This window comes from Telmatherina bonti (genome assembly GCF_933228915.1).
Source record: "Telmatherina bonti genome assembly, chromosome: 24".
NCBI lineage: Eukaryota > Metazoa > Chordata > Actinopteri > Atheriniformes > Telmatherinidae > Telmatherina > Telmatherina bonti.
The window spans coordinates 23,596,676-23,616,591 of NC_136633.1; the positions used below are offsets into that span (position 1 = coordinate 23,596,676).

The 19,916-nt window shown below is 45.2% G+C and overlaps 1 protein-coding gene across 1 annotated transcript; it reads left to right on the top strand.

Annotated features, from left to right (window-relative positions):
- The first annotated feature begins 244 nt into the window (after positions 1-244).
- On the top strand, positions 245-19,383 carry LOC306773720 (metalloreductase STEAP3-like). The gene is made up of 6 exons (XM_079263617.1): positions 245-309; positions 1,352-1,594; positions 2,867-3,133; positions 3,227-3,754; positions 7,453-7,617; positions 17,258-19,383. Exons 2-6 carry the CDS (start codon positions 1,367-1,369, stop codon positions 17,543-17,545), a joined length of 1,476 nt encoding a protein of 491 aa, XP_079119743.1. The 5' UTR covers positions 245-309; positions 1,352-1,366; the 3' UTR covers positions 17,546-19,383.
- Positions 19,384-19,916: the final 533 nt, after the last annotated feature.

Here is a 19,916-nt window from a genome sequence, read left to right on the forward strand (position 1 = left end):
ATTCCATTCTTATTGAAAGGGTTGGGTTTACAGTTTACATGATATTCAGATCTGGGCTTTAATTTTATCTATCCATGTAAACATGGATACTGAATGGAAGAAAATAGATGGATGGAGAATCATCAGGACCGTTAAAACAACAACGCCCTGGATTTTAAACCTTAAAGTTCGTTGGGAGGCGCGTGCTGTGTTTTATCTTCGTCACGCACGTAGGGGCGTGGCTTCAGCTGCTGCGTCATGTTACCAGGAAGGAGCGCGGCTGCTGTTTCCATAACGCGGAAAGGTCTGGCGGAAAAAAAGCTGCTGCCAGTAAGTAATACTGTTTCTTTCATTACAAACAGGGGCTCGTTTATATATGTTAGGCTACTGTTGGCTACATGTTGGTGTCTGTTTGCTGGTTTCGCTGCGTGTGTGTTCAGGAGAATCGCTTCTGTTGGAGGTAAAGTTTCCACGAGTTCAGTCAAGGACAACAAGCCATGTGTCTGCAACCTGTTTCTGTATTGATTTCTAGCACTTTAAGGTTTTAAAGTTTTCTGTTCAGGTTTAACAACTAATTAAACCATAATTTTTTAAATTTCTGAATATTCATGGTTGACTTTTCAATTCGGCATATGTTTGGATAATCATAACAGTGACTATGTTTAATGTTTGTGTCCGAATTATAAGTTCGTGTCGGACCTAAAACGGGTTAAAAAAAAAAAAGAGCTGAAGCTTCAAATGTTTCCATCATTGACGGGATGGTTGATTGTAAATGCACGAAGTTAATATAAAGTATTTGTTTTGACCTGGTTGGCTAAAACTAGTCACCATATGACCAGGGCTGGATTAAAATTGCAGAGGCCCCTGGGCTCAGAGTTTTCCAGGGGCCCCCCATCCCCACCACAACACGGTGAAAATTGTGAATGATACACAATGAAACGCGATTTCTAACATCTCTCACCCAATGATACCAATTGCAATACACTAGACACTGTGGTGTATCTATATGGCTTTTATTTCCATTTTGTTTCATGTCCAAATTGCTGGTTTTTACCCTACGTGGGCCCCTGTGCCCATAATACCCATTGGCTCATCCGGCCTTGCACAATATCTGTTAGCCTGTGAAAAGTCCACTGGAGACCGTGTTAACAGTGCTTTTGCAGATGTAGGACATGCCATTTGAGACAGAAATAATAGGAATGAAACTTCTCATCTCTAAATACAAACTTTACTTTGGTTTTCAGGTCTAATAAAAATAAAAATGTAAGTAACTGAGTCTCCATACAGTTACTAGATGACACTCTTTAATAACCAGGTGGGATGATATGAATTCACATCATCATAATGTTGTTAATCATCCATCTGTCGACAGGCTTTTCAGAGCATTATGGCCGATGACATGTCGAAGCCATTAATCAGAGAAAGGGGAGAAGGAGGAGGCTCCAGACACCTAGAAGCCTCGGTGTCTGATCCCGACGATCCAGTGATTGGCATCCTGGGCACAGGCGACTTCTCCTGCTCGCTGGCCAGGAGGCTCGTGGCCTCTGGATACCAAGTGGTGGTGGGGAGTCGAACCCCCAAGCGCTCTGTGGCTCTGTTTCCTGAAGAAGCAGAGGTGACACACACACACCCTATTTAATGTGTGTTTTTGTTTTCCCTCTTCTAAAGATAATTATATACTCTTTTTACTTTCCCAGCCAGCCATAATAACCATTCTTGTATTGTAAACATGTCTAATGAAGATGAAGCTACTTGTTGAAGGGAAATGTGAGAGCAGAAAGAACATGGAAATATTACAAGTTAGACAATGCAACTACAAGTGTATGTACATAAAAAAAGACAAAATAAAATGTATTTGCTTGTATTTTTTAAATTGCAGAATTAATCCACACTTGAGGTGAGCCTGTCACGGGAACAAATTTTGCCATGCGATCAATTGTCTGATATTATTGTGATAGACGATAATATTGCTCTAAGTGATTATTTTTGTAAATTTGAGACCATTTTCAACTAGAATAACAATAATGCCATAATAATGCAAGTACATCCTTTCGAAGATCAACATACTTTCTAAGGGTCATTTAGCTCGATGTGCAGACAAGTTTATGCTGATCCAGTCCCCAGTCTGCTAAAACAGCTCAGGATATCTCCCGGGGTTTTGGCAACATGTTTATCTGGAACATACGGTCTCCAAACACTATATAACACAGTTACATAGAGTATGGTCAATATTAAGGGAAATGTTTGGACTTGACCAATGGTAGAATGGTAACATTGAATGTCTTTAAACACCTTCAGTATGTCATTTTTCATGTCATTGTAAAGTTGTGGAAATGCTGTTTGTTACATGTTCATCCAGGCAGTTCATACTGACTGTGAAATATTTGCAGCATTTTTCAAAATGTCGCCTTTTTGACAACATTAAAGGACCAACCACGCTGTGTGAATGCGCACCATGTTGAAATGTCCTGGTTGTATTTAATCTGTCGGTTAAACACCACAGTGATCGTGGACTGTCGGGAAGATGGAGCCAGCCTGATTGTTGAGGTCTTTTGTTCCCAGCTGGGAAAACTGCAGTTGATGGTTGTGTTTTAAGGGCAGATGGAAACTTGTTGGATTGTCATGTTAAGTTTATATTGTCTTAAAACAAATGTGGCACTTGCTTACTCTACCTCAAAGTGAGAGAGAGAGTGAGTGAGAAAAGAAAGACCAATGAAAATTATTGGTCCAGCAAACTTATTGCATTTTTTCTCCAATTAATTGACTTATATTTTGCAACAGGTTTAACTTGAAGATTTGATTTGTGTTTGTTGTTATCGCGTCTGAAGCAAAGATGCAAGTTAGAAAATCTGTCTCTAACCCAGCTCTGTATAAATCTGCTGTTAAGGTGACGTCGCAGATGGAGGCCGCCAGCCAAGCTGACGTAGTCTTTGTCGCAGTCTTCTCCGAGCACCACTCCACACTGATCCCACTGAGGTCGGTGCTGGCGGGAAAGACTCTAGTGGATGTGAGCAATGGTTTGCGCATCAACCGGGACGGTCCGTCCAATGCTGAGGTGCTGGCAGACCTTTTTCCAGAGAGCTGTGTGGTCAAAGGGTTGAACACCGTATCAGCCTGGACGCTTCAGATGGGACCTCGGGATGGAAACAGGCAGGTGGGATGGAGCTCCAGGCATAGTCTTTTAGTTAAATGTAAATTCTTAGAAAAAGAAACAATTATTCTGAACTTACTTTTTTTTTTTCTTCAGGTGTTTCTTTGCAGCGACAGTCAAAAAGCCAAAACCTCTGTGAAGCAGATTTGTCACAGGATGGGCTTCACCCCCATCGACATGGGCCTCCTTTCCTCCTCTCTGGAGATCGAAAACCTCCCGCTGTATCTGTTTCCCTCCTGGCGCGTCCCCGTCCTCTGCACATTGTCCCTCTTCATATTCTTCTACCTGTACAACTTCCTGAGGGATGTCCTACAGCCCTACATCACAGCCGGGAAGAGTTCTTTCTACAAAATGCCCATAGAGGTCGTAAACGTCACGCTTCCCTCCGTGGCCTTGGTGATGTTGGCGCTCGTTTACCTCCCCGGTTTGTTGGCCGCCTTCCTCCAGCTGTGGTGGGGCACAAAGTATAACCGCTTCCCCGACCGGCTGGACCGGTGGCTCGTCACGAGGAAGCAGTTTGGGTTGTGCAGCTTCCTGTGTGCTGTTCTCCACGCTGTTTATAGCCTGTGTCTGCCTCTGAGGAAGTCTGCACGCTACAAACTCCTCAACATGGCGTATAAACAGGTAAGATGAAGCATGTGGTCTGTAGGAAAGCCGATGAGAAGTCAGAGTTCCTTGTCATAATGGAATAGACAAAATAGAAAAGTGGTCAAGCATTTTTTCAGTTCAGCTTTGTACTCTTCAAATTTTACACCCTTATGCACAAAAACAATTCTAATATGCATCATATAAAAGCAGGTTATTCTCCAACTACAGAAAAAATCCAAATATTATTACAGTTAGATGTATATTTTACTTGTCCAAATTCTAGTTGTTACTTTATTTTGTCCCTGTTGGGAAATGATATTGCAATAGCAGCGTGAAAGAACAATAAATACAGAATATATTGAGGAAAAACTTGCACACACACACACACAGATAGCAGGTAAGTAATTTACATTAACCTAAAATAAAACAGTTAATGTAACAGAGTAGGTGTTTGGTGCACCTGAGATGATTCATTAATCCAGTTTTGTGAGCACATCTCCGACAGATGGAGATGAGTTATAGAGTCTGATGGCAGACCATAGACTGTATGAAAGATGGACGGGGGACTCCAGCACGTAAAAGTGAAGTGCAATAAACTGCAGTTCCCCCTTCATCCACTAGGGGCTGCAAAACAGAGTAAATCCCCATAAACTCCCATGTTAAAAAGACCAACTTCACAGCAGAAATAAACATGTTTACAGCCTGGTTCAAAAATCCATTTTAGGTTTAATGCGTCAGGTTTACCTTCATGACAACTGTGGGGGGAGGGAATTTTTTTTCTAACTTTCCCGTTTAAAAGTAATTTAATCTGGAAGTTCGGCATATTTAGGGGCGTGTCCTTTTGATTGACAGGTACCTGATCTCCCGCTTCAAGTCAGAAGAACGTAAAACAACCGCGGTTTTAAGATGGTTAGCAATGTGACTTAGCTTTAGCCCGCTTACCTCTGTTAGCTGGTTAGCTCCTGTTATCTCTGGGTTAGCTCTTAGCTACAGAAAGCTCGGAGTTCGCTCGAGGTCAATCGACCACCATGACGCTCACAGCCCCCCTCTTAGCTCCACCTCTTTGCCCATATTTGTATTTTCCGGGTGAGACATACCCCTGCCAAGATGGCGTTGGTAGGAACCACCCACCGAGCTTCAGTTCAGCTCTTCAGAAACCTACGGGTGACGTCACGGAGGCTACGTCCATCTTTTTATATACAGTCTATGTGGTAGACGCAGGACTGACTTCCTGTACCATTCCTGCAGGGGTCTGTTGCTGCTTCTCATTTTGTCCACCATGGCGGGAGGGATTAGCTGTGATTGTCAGCAGTTCTGGCAGCATCTTGTCCCTCAGCACCTCCTCCATGAGGCAAGTTTGAAGCCAACAATAGACCCGCCTTTTTGACTAGTTCGTTCAGTTTGTTGGCGTCCTAACGTCTGCTTCCCAGCACGCCACAGCAAAGAAGATGTTGCTCACCATGAAAGACAGATAAAACATGCGAAGCATCCTGCTGCAAATACTAAAAGAGCCGAGTCTCCAGAGGAAGCAGAGTCTTCTCATGGTCTTCTTGTATACGGCCTCTGTGTTCACAGACCACTGCAAGCTGGACGGATGTCTAGGAATTTGTAAGATGGGACTGTTTCTCATCTTTCCCATGCAGACTGTGCAGGACAGGGACTGACTTCTACTGAAATCCACCAGCATCTCCTTCTGCTTGGTCACATTCAGCTGCAGGGGATTCTCTCCATGAGGTCCCTGTACTCCTGTCTGTTTTCCACACACTCGACAGGCTGCGTCATCCGAGTTCCTCTGGAGGTGATGCGACTCGCAGTCGTACTGGAAGTCACTGTATTGGTGCTGAATAGAACGGGGGACAGCACAGATGTGCAGTCTAGCAGGCTGTTGGATCCATTTAATTAGATTCAGGTATGTTGAAGCAGGAATACATGGAAAACCTGCTGGACCTCATGGAACTCTTCCTTTTGGCTGCATGGTGTGATAGTGCTGCTTATCTTAGACCACCTCTTCTTGTCTTTTAGTTGGAGGCAACACCTCAAGCAAAGATATCTACAAGTGACATCTGACTTGGTGTCTTCCAGCATTTTCAGTTGTCGCAAGGTTCATTTTGGGAACCTTGCGACAAGGTTGCACAATGCAACGACAGGGTGATTCTAAGGGCTTCAAGGTTGGGATGTACGTGCCATACATGCGTGTATATTACAACACTCAGCTATGATGTGACAGCCTGATTGTCTGCTATGAGCAAATTTATTTATTTATTTACCTACTTTGATTTCTCAGCCTCTGCAGTGTCTGCCAATAGCTTTCTTTATTCTCTTAGCTGCCAATACAAAGGCCTTTTTCATTGATGAGAGATTCACTATCACTGTGAAAAAGTGGGGAAGCAGGCGTTGTTTCCAAAAGTGCCGTTGTCCTGGGGGACAAAAACAAAAAGTTTTATGTCAGGAGAGAAACCTGGCTAGCACCCCAAGTAAAAATAAATAAATAAATGACTAAATTAAAAAAAAAAAAAAAAAAAATAAATAAATAAATAAATAAATAAATATATATATATATATATATATATATATATATATATATATATATATACACATATATATATATATATATATATATATATATATATACACATATATATATATATATATATATATATATATATATATATATATATATATATATATATATATACATATATACATTTTTATTTTTAAATTTAATAAATAAATGGGAAAATCAAATCGAAAAATCTAAAATCTGGACTTTTTTGCTTCACAATTTTAAAATCGATTTTTTTTTCAACAAATAAAAATAATCCATCATAAAAATTTTGTCATTTTTATAGTTTTTCTTGATCTTTTTACTTGTCTTATGGGGCGTTATAGCAGCAGAATGATGATCTGGCTACTGTAGTTTTTTTCTAATTGAAATCAAGAAATATTATGAGCAAAAAAACAAGTTTTATACATTTATTTTGTTTTCAATCAATAAAAATCAGCAATATCAAAGAATTGTGAGAATCGCAATTTAAATCGAATCGGCACCAAAAAAATCGGAATCGAATCGAATTGGGACAAAAGCATATTGTCACAGCCGTAATATATATACTAGGACAGCGTCAACACTGTATTTCTTTGGTAATTCGTGAATAAACAGTTTACAGATCTGTTGCGAACTCGGCAGGAGTGTTTGTCACTGTACAACGGGGAGGAATAATTAGGTTTGCAGGTAGTTGAGAGTAGGGCTGCACAATTTATCGGATTTTGATCGTGATCTTAATTTTTCAATTAAATAAACCTGTTCCTCAACGATATTTACATTCAGAACATGAGCTCTGCTGATCACTCAGGGTCTCAACCTGCAGTCTTTCAGCCACCAGGGGGCGAACACGAGGTTAAGGCCTAATTAAGCAACCTAATATCAAGCGTGCACACCTTTTACCAGCAGACTACTGGTTGAGAACTTGACGCATGCAGCAGAGCTCGCGTTCTAAATGGAAATATCGTTGACGATCAGGTTTATTTAATTGTGGCCACCAAAATCGTGATCACGATCAAAATCCGATTAACTGTGCAGCCCTAATCACCAGCTGGAATTTAAAAGATTAAATGGCGATACTCATCAGAAAACGGCCTAACTCCACATCCGAATGTTTTACATCAAAAGAAATCAGATTTTCCTCCGATCTTTTTAAACTGGATTTTTAAAGACGAACTACTCGTTTTTTCAGGTGAAGGCTGGTGTGGAGGAGTCGTGGGTGGACGAGGAGGTGTGGAGGATGGAGCTGTACCTGTCTGTGGGCATCATGGCGCTCGGGCTGCTCTCCCTGCTGGCTGTCACCTCGCTGCCGTCAGTGGCCAGCGCCGTCAACTGGAGGGAGTTTAGCTTCATACAGGTACACACACACATGCATGGCGTCATGCTTACAGCAGAAGACAGTATGGAATGACGTGAAAAGACGAGGCAGACCGAGTACTTATGATGTGCACTCCGATGTCTCTCACACCTCCCAGTGAAGGACTTGCCTTCCGTCACACACACATCTAAACACTGTGACTGAATGTTTGCCCCCTCCCCTGCAGCTGCCCCACATTCTCCCTTGAACACTGTGACGAAGCAACCAAAGTGTTGTGACTCAGTACACACACACTTCCTCCTAAACTCCCCCATCGCGGCCTCAGGTCTTCCAGGACTTTTCAATCTGCTTCTGCGGTTTCTCTCCTCTTTTCCGTCTCTGAGATCCGTCAGATTAGTCATGTGCCGACAGCGAGCGCGGCGAAAAGCGACTTTCTGCCCAACGTGTCAAAGCTAAACGTCTGGAGCTGCACAACGCCGTGCTGGTAAACTGGAGTCGCTCAGGGTTCACCAGAGCTTCTTCCAGTTGACCTGCGCAGTTTGAATGACTGGTGAACCGTCAGCCTTGTGCTAGTTTATTATTAGATACATCACTTCTGCTGCACACTCACCCTCACACACCAAAGTCCAAAAGAAAAGGGACTAATTTTATCTTTTTAAGGCACATTCACATCTGCCGCCGTTTGCTCGGAGAGTCCGCTTCGTTTGGGGAAACGTGAAGGCACAAAACAAATTCTGATTCTGACTCGGTCCGCCTACAAACACAGGTCTCCGTCCGTTTCTAACTGACCAAATACAGGAAGCAGACTAAACATAAGTCACTTCCGGCATTTGACATAACGTTGCATTGTGGGTAAATACATAGCGATGGCGTTCGAGTCCTCTGCCTCGTCTGTTTATTCTGCGTCCATTGTTGCAGTGTATTTCTGCAGGAAACTTGCATAAGACACAAAAAAATCCCAAAACAGTGACAGTTTTGTCTCCATGTTTAATTTGCAGCTGGAGGAAATGGTTTTCTTCTTCATGCAGGGCTTGTCCTCTCTTGCTAAGTCCTAGTGCAGCGCCCCCTTTGGTGGGAATAGGGATATATTGTAAAGGTTTGGCGCGTTTGACCAAAGTGCAGCTCACATCATCTCCATCATGACGATGAGTTCACTGTCCACCAACGGCCTCCACAGTCACCAGATCTCAGTCCAGCAGAGCAACTTTGGGATGTGGTGGAACGGAAGATTCTCATGGTGATGAGGTGGAATGGGAGATTCTCATGGTGATGAGGTGGAACGGGAGATTCTCATGGTGATGAGGTGGAACGGGAGATTCTCATGGTGATGAGGTGGAACGGGAGATTCTCATGGTGATTAGGTGGAACGGGAGATTCTCATGGGGATGAGGTGGAACGGGAGATTCTCATGGTGATGAGGTGGAACGGGAGATTCTCATGGTGATGAGGTGGAACGGGAGATTCTCATGGTGATGAGGTGGAACGGGAGATTCTCATGGTGATGAGGTGGAACGGGAGATTCTCATGGTGATGAGGTGGAACGGGAGATTCTCATCATGTTGAGGTGGAACGGGAGATTCTCATCATGTTGAGGTGGAACGGGAGATTCTCATCATGATGAGGTGGAACGGGAGATTCTCATGGTGATGAGGTGGAACGGGAGATTCTCATGGTGATGAGGTGGAACGGGAGATTCTCATGGTGATGAGGTGGAACGGGAGATTCTCATGGTGATGAGGTGGAACGGGAGATTCTCATCATGTTGAGGTGGAACGGGAGATTCTCATCATGTTGAGGTGGAACGGGAGATTCTCATGGTGATGAGGTGGAACGGGAGATTCTCATGGTGATGAGGTGGAACGGGAGATTCTCATCGTGTTGAGGTGGAACGGGAGATTCTCATCGTGTTGAGGTGGAACGGGAGATTCTCATGGTGATGAGGTGGAACGGGAGATTCTCATGGTGATGAGGTGGAACGGGAGATTCTCATGGTGATGAGGTGGAACGGGAGATTCTCATCATGTTGAGGTGGAACGGGAGATTCTCATCATGTTGAGGTGGAACGGGAGATTCTCATCATGTTGAGGTGGAACGGGAGATTCTCATCATGATGAGGTGGAACGGGAGATTCTCATCATGTTGAGGTGGAACGGGAGATTCTCATCATGATGAGGTGGAACGGGAGATTCTCATGGTGATGAGGTGGAACGGGAGATTCTCATGGTGATGAGGTGGAACGGGAGATTCTCATGGTGATGAGGTGGAACGGGAGATTCTCATGGTGATGAGGTGGAACGGGAGATTCTCATGGTGATGAGGTTGAACGGGAGATTCTCATGGTGATGAAGTGGAACGGAAGATTCTCATGGTGATGAGGTGGAACGGGAGATTCTAATCATGATGAGGTGGAACGGGAGATTCTCATGGTGATGAGGTGGAACGGGAGATTCTCATGGTGATGAGGTGGAACGGGAGATTCTCATGGTGATGAGGTGGAACGGGAGATTCTCATCATGATGAGGTGGAACGGGAGATTCTCATCGTGATGAGGTGGAACGGGAAATTCTCATGGTGATGAGGTGGAACGGGAAATTCTCATGGTGATGAGGTGGAACGGGAGATTCTCATGGTGATGAGGTGGAACGGGAGATTCTCATGGTGATGAGGTGGAACGGGAGATTCTCATGGTGATGAGGTGGAACGGGAGATTCTCATGGTGATGTGGTGGAACGGGAGATTCTCATGGTGATGAGGTGGAACGGGAGATTCTCATGGTGATGAGGTGGAACGGGAGATTCTCATGGTGATGAGGTGGAACGGGAGATTCTCATGGTGATGAGGTGGAACGGGAGATTCTCATGGGGATGAGGTGGAACGGGAGATTCTCATGGTGATGAGGTGGAACGGGAGATTCTCATGGTGATGAGGTGGAACGGGAGATTCTCATGGTGATGAGGTGGAACGGGAGATTCTCATCGTGTTGAGGTGGAACGGGAGATTCTCATGGTGATGAGGTGGAACGGGAGATTCTCATGGTGATGAGGTGGAACGGGAGATTCTCATGGTGATGAGGTGGAACGGGAGATTCTCATCATGTTGAGGTGGAACGGGAGATTCTCATCATGTTGAGGTGGAACGGGAGATTCTCATCATGTTGAGGTGGAACGGGAGATTCTCATCATGATGAGGTGGAACGGGAGATTCTCATCATGTTGAGGTGGAACGGGAGATTCTCATGGTGATGAGGTGGAACGGGAGATTCTCATGGTGATGAGGTGGAACGGGAGATTCTCATGGTGATGAGGTGGAACGGGAGATTCTCATGGTGATGAGGTGGAACGGGAGATTCTCATGGTGATGAGGTTGAACGGGAGATTCTCATGGTGATGAAGTGGAACGGAAGATTCTCATGGTGTTGAGGTGGAACGGGAGATTCTAATCATGATGAGGTGGAACGGGAGATTCTCATGGTGATGAGGTGGAACGGGAGATTCTCATGGTGATGAGGTGGAACGGGAGATTCTCATCATGATGAGGTGGAACGGGAGATTGTCATCATGATGAGGTGGAACGGAAGATTCTCATGGTGATGAGGTGGAACGGGAAATTCTCATGGTGATGAGGTGGAACGGGAGATTCTCATCATGTTGAGGTGGAACGGGAGATTCTCATGGTGATGAGGTGGAACGGGAGATTCTCATGGTGATGAGGTGGAACGGGAGATTCTCATGGTGATGAGGTGGAACGGGAGATTCTCATCATGATGAGGTGGAACGGGAGATTCTCATCGTGTTGAGGTGGAACGGGAGATTCTCATGGTGATGAGGTGGAACGGGAGATTCTCATGGTGATGAGGTGGAACGGGAGATTCTCATGGTGATGAGGTGGAACGGGAGATTCTCATGGTGATGAGGTGGAACGGGAGATTCTCATCGTGTTGAGGTGGAACGGGAGATTCTCATGGTGATGAGGTGGAACGGGAGATTCTCATGGTGATGAGGTGGAACGGGAGATTCTCATCGTGTTGAGGTGGAACGGGAGATTCTCATCGTGTTGAGGTGGAACGCGAGATTCTCATGGTGATGAGGTGGAAAGGGAGATTCTCATGGTGATGAGGTGGAACGGGAGATTCTCATGGTGATGAGGTGGAACGGGAGATTCTCATCATGATGAGGTGGAACGGGAGATTCTCATGGTGTTGAGGTGGAACGGGAGATTCTCATGATGTGGTGGAACGGGAGATTCTCATCGTGTTGAGGTGGAACGGGAGATTCTCATGGTGATGAGGTGGAACGGGAGATTCTCATGGTGATGAGGTGGAACGGGAGATTCTAATCATGATGAGGTGGAACGGGAGATTCTAATCATGATGAGGTGGAACGGGAGATTCTCATCATGTTGAGGTGGAACGGGAGATTCTCATCGTGTTGAGGTGGAACGGGAGATTCTCATGGTGATGAGGTGGAACGGGAGATTCTCATGGTGATGAGGTGGAACGGGAGATTCTCATCATGTTGAGGTGGAACGGGAGATTCTCATCATGTTGAGGTGGAACGGGAGATTCTCATGGTGTTGAGGTGGAACGGGAGATTCTCATGGTGATGAGGTGGAACGGGAGATTCTCATGGTGATGAGGTGGAACGGGAGATTCTCATGGTGATAAGGTGGAACGGGAGATTCTCATCATGATGAGGTGGAACGGGAGATTCTCATGGTGATGAGGTGGAACGGGAGATTCTCATGGTGATGTGGTGGAACGGGAGATTCTCATGGTGATGAGGTGGAACGGGAGATTCTCATGGTGATGAGGTGGAACGGGAGATTCTCATGGTGATGAGGTGGAATGGGAGATTCTCATGGTGATGAGGTGGAACGGGAGATTCTCATGGTGATGAGGTGGAACGGGAGATTCTCATGGTGATGAGGTGGAACGGGAGATTCTCATGGTGATGAGGTGGAACGGGAGATTCTCATGGTGATGAGGTGGAACGGGAGATTCTCATGGTGATTAGGTGGAACGGGAGATTCTCATGGGGATGAGGTGGAACGGGAGATTCTCATGGTGATGAGGTGGAACGGGAGATTCTCATGGTGATGAGGTGGAACGGGAGATTCTCATGGTGATGAGGTGGAACGGGAGATTCTCATGGTGATGAGGTGGAACGGGAGATTCTCATGGTGATGAGGTGGAACGGGAGATTCTCATCATGTTGAGGTGGAACGGGAGATTCTCATCATGTTGAGGTGGAACGGGAGATTCTCATCATGATGAGGTGGAACGGGAGATTCTCATGGTGATGAGGTGGAACGGGAGATTCTCATGGTGATGAGGTGGAACGGGAGATTCTCATGGTGATGAGGTGGAACGGGAGATTCTCATGGTGATGAGGTGGAACGGGAGATTCTCATCATGTTGAGGTGGAACGGGAGATTCTCATCATGTTGAGGTGGAACGGGAGATTCTCATGGTGATGAGGTGGAACGGGAGATTCTCATGGTGATGAGGTGGAACGGGAGATTCTCATCGTGTTGAGGTGGAACGGGAGATTCTCATCGTGTTGAGGTGGAACGGGAGATTCTCATGGTGATGAGGTGGAACGGGAGATTCTCATGGTGATGAGGTGGAACGGGAGATTCTCATGGTGATGAGGTGGAACGGGAGATTCTCATCATGTTGAGGTGGAACGGGAGATTCTCATCATGTTGAGGTGGAACGGGAGATTCTCATCATGTTGAGGTGGAACGGGAGATTCTCATCATGATGAGGTGGAACGGGAGATTCTCATCATGTTGAGGTGGAACGGGAGATTCTCATCATGATGAGGTGGAACGGGAGATTCTCATGGTGATGAGGTGGAACGGGAGATTCTCATGGTGATGAGGTGGAACGGGAGATTCTCATGGTGATGAGGTGGAACGGGAGATTCTCATGGTGATGAGGTGGAACGGGAGATTCTCATGGTGATGAGGTTGAACGGGAGATTCTCATGGTGATGAAGTGGAACGGAAGATTCTCATGGTGATGAGGTGGAACGGGAGATTCTAATCATGATGAGGTGGAACGGGAGATTCTCATGGTGATGAGGTGGAACGGGAGATTCTCATGGTGATGAGGTGGAACGGGAGATTCTCATCATGATGAGGTGGAACGGGAGATTCTCATCATGATGAGGTGGAACGGAAGATTCTCATGGTGATGAGGTGGAACGGGAAATTCTCATGGTGATGAGGTGGAACGGGAGATTCTCATGGTGATGAGGTGGAACGGGAGATTCTCATGGTGATGAGGTGGAACGGGAGATTCTCATGGTGATGAGGTGGAACGGGAGATTCTCATGGTGATGAGGTGGAACGGGAGATTCTCATGGTGATGTGGTGGAACGGGAGATTCTCATGGTGATGAGGTGGAACGGGAGATTCTCATGGTGATGAGGTGGAACGGGAGATTCTCATGGTGATGAGGTGGAACGGGAGATTCTCATGGTGATGAGGTGGAACGGGAGATTCTCATGGTGATGAGGTGGAACGGGAGATTCTCATGGTGATGAGGTGGAACGGGAGATTCTCATGGTGATGAGGTGGAACGGGAGATTCTCATGGTGATGAGGTGGAACGGGAGATTCTCATCGTGTTGAGGTGGAACGGGAGATTCTCATGGTGATGAGGTGGAACGGGAGATTCTCATGGTGATGAGGTGGAACGGGAGATTCTCATGGTGATGAGGTGGAACGGGAGATTCTCATGGGGATGAGGTGGAACGGGAGATTCTCATCATGTTGAGGTGGAACGGGAGATTCTCATGGTGATGAGGTGGAACGGGAGATTCTCATCATGATGAGGTGGAACGGGAGATTCTCATCATGTTGAGGTGGAACGGGAGATTCTCATGGTGATGAGGTGGAACGGGAGATTCTCATGGTGATGAGGTGGAACGGGAGATTCTCATGGTGATGAGGTGGAACGGGAGATTCTCATCATGTTGAGGTGGAACGGGAGATTCTCATCATGTTGAGGTGGAACGGGAGATTCTAATCATGTTGAGGTGGAACGGGAGATTCTCATCATGATGAGGTGGAACGGGAGATTCTCATCATGTTGAGGTGGAACGGGAGATTCTCATGGTGATGAGGTGGAACGGGAGATTCTCATGGTGATGAGGTGGAACGGGAGATTCTCATGGTGATGAGGTGGAACGGGAGATTCTCATGGTGATGAGGTGGAACGGGAGATTCTCATGGTGATGAGGTTGAACGGGAGATTCTCATGGTGATGAAGTGGAACGGAAGATTCTCATGGTGATGAGGTGGAACGGGAGATTCTAATCATGATGAGGTGGAACGGGAGATTCTCATGGTGATGAGGTGGAACGGGAGATTCTCATGGTGATGAGGTGGAACGGGAGATTCTCATCATGATGAGGTGGAACGGGAGATTGTCATCATGATGAGGTGGAACGGAAGATTCTCATGGTGATGAGGTGGAACGGGAAATTCTCATGGTGATGAGGTGGAACGGGAGATTCTCATCATGTTGAGGTGGAACGGGAGATTCTCATGGTGATGAGGTGGAACGGGAGATTCTCATGGTGATGAGGTGGAACGGGAGATTCTCATGGTGATGAGGTGGAACGGGAGATTCTCATCATGATGAGGTGGAACGGGAGATTCTCATCGTGTTGAGGTGGAACGGGAGATTCTCATGGTGATGAGGTGGAACGGGAGATTCTCATGGTGATGAGGTGGAACGGGAGATTCTCATGGTGATGAGGTGGAACGGGAGATTCTCATGGTGATGAGGTGGAACGGGAGATTCTCATCGTGTTGAGGTGGAACGGGAGATTCTCATGGTGATGAGGTGGAACGGGAGATTCTCATGGTGATGAGGTGGAACGGGAGATTCTCATCGTGTTGAGGTGGAACGGGAGATTCTCATCGTGTTGAGGTGGAACGCGAGATTCTCATGGTGATGAGGTGGAAAGGGAGATTCTCATGGTGATGAGGTGGAACGGGAGATTCTCATGGTGATGAGGTGGAACGGGAGATTCTCATCATGATGAGGTGGAACGGGAGATTCTCATGGTGTTGAGGTGGAACGGGAGATTCTCATGATGTGGTGGAACGGGAGATTCTCATCGTGTTGAGGTGGAACGGGAGATTCTCATGGTGATGAGGTGGAACGGGAGATTCTCATGGTGATGAGGTGGAACGGGAGATTCTAATCATGATGAGGTGGAACGGGAGATTCTAATCATGATGAGGTGGAACGGGAGATTCTCATCATGTTGAGGTGGAACGGGAGATTCTCATCGTGTTGAGGTGGAACGGGAGATTCTCATGGTGATGAGGTGGAACGGGAGATTCTCATGGTGATGAGGTGGAACGGGAGATTCTCATCATGTTGAGGTGGAACGGGAGATTCTCATCATGTTGAGGTGGAACGGGAGATTCTCATGGTGTTGAGGTGGAACGGGAGATTCTCATGGTGATGAGGTGGAACGGGAGATTCTCATGGTGATGAGGTGGAACGGGAGATTCTCATGGTGATAAGGTGGAACGGGAGATTCTCATCATGATGAGGTGGAACGGGAGATTCTCATGGTGATGAGGTGGAACGGGAGATTCTCATGGTGATGTGGTGGAACGGGAGATTCTCATGGTGATGAGGTGGAACGGGAGATTCTCATGGTGATGAGGTGGAACGGGAGATTCTCATGGTGATGAGGTGGAACGGGAGATTCTCATGGTGATGTGGTGGAACGGGAGATTCTCATGGTGATGAGGTGGAACGGGAGATTCTCATGGTGATGTGGTGGAACGGGAGATTCTCATGGTGATGTGGTGGAACGGGAGATTCTCATGGTGATGAGGTGGAACGGGAGATTCTCATGATGATGAGGTGGAACGGGAGATTCTCATGGTGATGTGGTGGAACGGGAGATTCTCATGGTGATGAGGTGGAACGGGAGATTCTCATGGTGATGTGGTGGAACGGGAGATTCTCATGGTGATGAGGTGGAACGGGAGATTCTCATGGTGATGAGGTGGAACGGGAGATTCTCATGGTGATGTGGTGGAACGGGAGATTCTCATGGTGATGAGGTGGAACGGGAGATTCTCATGGTGATGAGGTGGAACGGGAGATTCTCATCATGATGTGCAACAACTGTCTGATGCTTCATGTCAATACGAATCTCTGAATGTTTCCAACACCTCGTTGAATCTTTGACAGGAGGAAGTTCGACAACGTTTTTCTGCTGCAAACACAGAATTTTCTTCTACTTCAGTAATCTGATGGTGGAAAGGTGCCTATTGCACGTGTGAAGGGAAAATGAGGCCACTTTTAACCCCACAGCCTCCTCTCTGGACGTTTTTGTGATTTGCGGACCCTGCCTTGAGGGTACAGCGTGAAGCACACACACTCTCACACACACTGATAAGCCAGTGAGGTCTCTTTGGGTCGTGTCTGTTGGGTCAGCGCGTTTCCTCAGGGTCTGCAGTGTTCTGCAAAACAGTCATCCACTGTTCTGAAGTGGCTGACTCGGCCCTTTGTTGTTTTTTTTAACAACATGTGTCACATATTTTAAGGCAGGATGATTTTTATGAACCGTTTTGCCAAATTTTCACTTTTCTGAACTTCTAGTGTCCCTGCGTCGTCTCATGCTGTAAAATGTGTTTTTCAGTCTACATTAGGTTACTGCGCCCTGTTCATGGCCACCGTCCACACGCTCCTTTACGGCTGGAATCGCGCCTTCGATGGATCCCAGTACCGCTTCTACCTTCCCCCCACCTTCGTTCTGGTTCTGATCCTCCCCATCTTGGTGCTGCTGGGCCGCCTGGCGCTCTTCGTACCCTGCGTGGCCGAGCGGCTCAGACGGATTCGCCGCGGCTGGGAGGGGAGCCGACACATCCGTTTCATTCTGCCGACTGAAGACTGCCGCAACGGGCTGGAGGACATCAGCAACGTGTGAGGAAACACTCCGTCTCAGCTCAGAGGGGATCAAATATTTATATTCCCCTGAAATCTATTAAAACTTAGTTTCTTTTGACCCATAATTAGCTGGAAGACCCTCAGAGATCCAAGAGAGGTGGACGTCAACCTTTAAGCGCTATAAATCGTCAAAATTACGAGTTTGTTTCCGAATTTGTTTTCTTTATTTAAAGAATCAAACAAAGAACAGTGTTAGCTTTAAACATAATTCTCTGTTACAGCTTAGTAAAGCTAAATCGGCTCATATTTGAGCTTTGTCTTCCAGGTTTGTACGTTTTTCTTGCTTTTATTTCAGGCATAGATGAAGCTCCACCTGAAACACACTAAAGGGTTTTCATCATTAGGTCACTTTTCTTTAATAACGATGTGAAGGCTGTTTTGGATGCCATGGAAATTTAGTTTTCGTCTTTAAACAGAATTACAATGAAGCACCTCCAATGTTTTAAAGCTTTATATAAAGACTTAATATATTATAATGTAGGAACAGTCAAGAGTGCCTAAAAGGAACAATAAAAGGTGGATAAATACATCTGATACCAGGTTTCTTTTAATTGAAAATTAATTTTCCCACAATTTGATTTTTGTGGGATTTAGCGCTTAGTTTAAAATTTGCCAGGTTGGGTTTAACTTGTTTCTCCAGAAACACTACTGATGATGAACAGATTCACAAGTCGAGGCAGTTTTTGGGTTAAGAAGTAATAACGACACCTTTACGTCTCATAATTATTATTAATAACCACAAAATTGGTAACATGCATGTTTTGCTTCATGAGGTACAAAGTAGTTTCTGAAAATCGTTGTTTTAGCACCTCGGTTATGCAGACAAAACTGCACTTTTTATGAAAATGTAGCAAAAAACCCCATCAGGCCTGACTATAAATCAGTTTGTCACCCAGGCGCAAGTGGAAGCTCTAAGTCTGAAACACTGCCACATACGGAGCTCGGATGGCGACAAAACTTTTATAATTTGTATATCATGATCAAATAAATATACAAGTATGGAAATCTATGTAAATTGCACAAGTACAAAATATTTATCCCAAATTTTGCACATTTCCTCAAGGACCAATCAGATTTCTCTAATTTCTAACCAGTGATGGAGAGGATAGGGGAAATGTATCTTTATTCCAGACGCGTTGGTCCATAACAACAATTAAAAAAATATAAAAACATGGAATAAAAACTATAAATAATCATATATAATTAACCATCATGATGGGAACTGAAGCTTGTTGCAGTTTTTCCACAGCAGGAGGAATACCTCATGTCAGATTTATACGTAAAAAGCCTCGACGGGACTCTCCGTGTCCACCACCAGGCTGCGTGTGGAAAGGCCGCCTCCTGAAGGTGAGGCTCTTCATGGAAACATTTTCTTTCTGAAATGTGAAGTAATTTGTCATTGTGTGTTTTGCTCTTTTCACAAAGCGTTACCTATAAAGTGCGTAGCGAGCCATGATGATGCCTTTCTCACCTCTCCATGATTGATTAGAAATCAGAGAAATCTGATTGGTTCTTGACTGGTAAATGTTTTACTTGTATTTTCTGACTCGTAGAATAAATCTGCTCTTTTAGATTTGTGCCTTTACAAATATAAATATACAAGTTATAACAAGTATGTCGATCATAACTCCATACCTAATAAAGACTACTGTGTACAGTTACCTGATTCGCTAATCGAAGCTGCTGAAAACCTGATCAGAACACGTTGAATTTTCAGTGTATTTCCTTCTTCCTGTTTGTGTCAAAGAGTCTAAATGAAAATATTTTATACTAGATCTTCAGTGTTTTCTGTTAGCAGAACATCCCAGAATAAATCTTTTCTACAATTTCTCCTCAACATGCCTCAGTTTCTTGAAAACGTTTGCAGATGTGGAGTCTTTCTGGGTTTTTCACAACATTTCACTACATTTATTGATGTGGAGATTACAGCACATCCAAGCCCAGACTGCCAGACTCCGAAACAGCTTTTATCCAGAGGCCGTGAGACAGATAACCGCACACTAATATAGACTTCCTTTTTATTTTGCATGTGCTAAATAATTTCATATACAATATTTATAAATTGAAGGGGGGCGGCATTTATTGTGTTTTAGTGTAGGTTGTAGAATTTTAGACTTTCTGCTGACATTTGGGACCTGAGGCAGTGTTTTGTTCTTTGTATTTATATGCTGGAATGACAATAAACTTGAAACTTGAGCAAGTCAGAGGTTATATGTACAACGGCGCTGTATAAAAACGTTAAAAGCTGAATCTCCTCTTATGCTGACAAATCAGCAGCAGTCTTAACTATAAGATAAGTAGATACTGCCATCTTGTGGGGACATCCTTGGTTGTGCCATAAGAACAGGAAT